Below are 2,416 nucleotides of genomic sequence, written 5' to 3' on the forward strand. Positions count from 1 at the left end.
GGGGCCGCTGCAGCCCGCGCGCAGCCTCCTCCTGCAGGTACGGGCCCCGTACCTGGGCCGGGACCRCGCCGCCCGCTGCACAGCCATGAGCCTTCTCCTTCCGCAGGAGGAGGGYGGCAAGGGCGCCGCGGGGAGGAAGAGGAAGGTGAAGGTGAGGAAGAAGGGCTCCGGGCTGGCCAGGGGCTCTGCGGAGGAGACGGAGGGCCCTGGAGCAGGGGCTGGARCCGGGCTGCTGCCCACCAACAGAGTCGGGCAGGAGGAGCCGGTGCCYGCGGGCACGGCTGCCCCCCAGGCAGGTAAGGAGCCCTAGGGCTGCCCGCAGCCCCCTGGAGCTGCAGCCCCCGCTTGCCCTCCCCTCGGCTTTGCTCATGGAGCAGCCATAGCCTGGAGCAGGGACCCGCCGGAGCGAGCGCGAGAGGAAGGGGGTCCTCCAACGCTGTGGCAGGTGACGGAGGACTCTGCTCCCACGAGCATCCGTCCTCGCGCTGGTTCGGTGCCAAATGTGGCCTTGGCAATTGCGGTGCCTGACCTTGGCTGCTCCTCCTGCAGGGCAGGGCATGAGAAAGAAAAAGAAGAAGAAAACCAAGAATAAAATCAAGTCTCAGGAGCCTGCGCTGGAGCAGCGGCACGAGGCCGTCTCCAGCACCTTCGGTATTTCCCGGGATGGGTTTTGCTGAGAAGGGTGTCTGAGGGGTCAGGCTCACTTGCAGTGGGGCACAAGCTGCTCGGGAGCCCATAGCTGTACGGGTGGTAGCACCAGGGCAGGTGCCCCTAGACGTGGGCTCAAAGGGTGCTCAGGGCAGGGTGCTGGGTGCTGGTGCAGTCCGGTGTTTTGAGGGGTGGGATGTGTCCTGGGCTGCAGGGGTAGGAGCTTGGCTGGGATGCTGGAGCATCTGACCCTCTGCCTTCCTCTCCGCAGACCTGTACCGCCGGGCCATGCTGGCTCTGAAGATGAGGCAGGAGCAGAGGAAGCAGCCGGCTRCCATCGCCCCCTGAGCGGCGCCCTGCGCACGGTGCTGCCCACCTCGGGGAGCACCACGGGGTCTCTGCAGACAAAGCTGCTGGTCCCTGGGGACAGGCGGCCCCAGAGCAGGCAGGTCCTGGGGAGACAGCAGTCTGTGTCACAGCGCTGGGGGGCCCCACTGCTGCTGCAGAGCGTGGGAGGGCTCGCCCAGGGCTGGCCTCCCTGGAAGACGGACAGTGAATGCCAGCAGTGCTCCCTGCGTGACATCAAAATGGGGGATCTGAAGGAGTGAGCCAAAGAAACCCTCCATAAAAAGCTCCTCCAACTGCTTGGCTGCAAAAACTTCTGGAAAAGAAACAACAGCCRCTTCTCCCAGTCCATGTTCTTCATAAGCCTCAGGCGGAACCCGATTGTGTCTGCAGGAGAGAGCAAGATAAGCTCAAACGTGCCAGGGCAAAAGCCCATGCCTGGTACGAATCAATGTACGGCCAAGCAAGGCTGGGACTAGGGCTTCCCTGGCTGCTGGTTCATCCTCATCTGCTGCAGTGTGACTCGTTACTCCCACTGGTGGGACTGGGAGCTGGTGACGATGCCTGAAGAGCTTTGCTCAACTCTTGACTACATCAAATGAGGCCATGCCAAGAGTCTTCTTGCCTGGCACGGGATGGCAGTATCTCCGTGTCCTGGTGCAGATGGAGGCTGGCCAGGCAGACTTTCTTTTCTCCCCCTGGGTGAACTGGAAGCAACTGGCCATGGAGGCTGCTGGAGGCTCCTCCCCAGAGGGTCCTGCCATCTGCTCAGCAGTGACTTCATGGTTAATGCAGCATCTTCCCCACAGCCAATGACCTGTCATTCCCCAATCCAGCGTGTTATGTGGCCTCAGGTTGGGTCTGCAAAGGGAGACTGAGCTGGTGCCAAGCGCTGCACCCCAACCCACGTGTGATACGTGTCCTTGTGCTTACTGAGGCAAGGTCTTCCCAGGCCACTGGGGGAAAACTGAGACTGTGAGGGGCTGGTGGAGGCCAGACTCCCTTMCCTGAGTCTGGCTAGAAAAGAGGAGGGAGAGAAACTCCTGCTCTTGTGCTAGCCTGCGCCAAAGCTTGGTCTGACTGCGTGCCACTCACTGGCTGCAGTGAGCCACTATAAATAACAAGATCAACAAAACAATACCAGACAGAACTACAGCAGTGTGCAGCGAGCTCTTTTCCCTGTCTGGGGTGGCTCTGGGCGAGCAGCAGAGCCCCTTCTCCCGTTGCAGCGGCGCTGCCCCGTGCACGCGCTGCAAGGGGACGTGTCCTGCAAGCGCTTGCTCGCAGCGAGGGGAGCTGCAAGCAGAGCAGCTGGGAGGGAAGCTGCACGGCGCCTTTCGGAGCAGGCAAGCTGCTCTCAATGCCCTCCCTGTTGCTAAACTGAAAGCAGGAGCAGAGCCACCTCCACAGGCAGTTTTGAGCA

At 62.0% G+C, this 2,416-nt stretch overlaps 1 protein-coding gene across 1 annotated transcript in view; it reads left to right on the forward strand.

Annotated features, from left to right (window-relative positions):
- The window catches only part of ARL13A (ADP ribosylation factor like GTPase 13A), a 2,999-nt gene extending 2,003 nt beyond the window's left edge, over positions 1 to 996 (forward strand). Inside the window, exons 5-6 of the mRNA XM_026035931.1 lie at positions 107 to 296; positions 920 to 996. Of these exons, the coding sequence (XP_025891716.1) occupies positions 107 to 296; positions 920 to 996 (267 nt within the window). The remainder of the gene's footprint in view (positions 1 to 106; positions 297 to 919) is intronic.
- The last annotated feature ends 1,420 nt before the right edge of the window (positions 997 to 2,416 follow it).

This window comes from Nothoprocta perdicaria, unplaced genomic scaffold (genome assembly GCF_003342845.1).
Source record: "Nothoprocta perdicaria isolate Ctin4 unplaced genomic scaffold, notPer1 scaffold_17, whole genome shotgun sequence".
Lineage (NCBI taxonomy): Eukaryota > Metazoa > Chordata > Aves > Tinamiformes > Tinamidae > Nothoprocta > Nothoprocta perdicaria.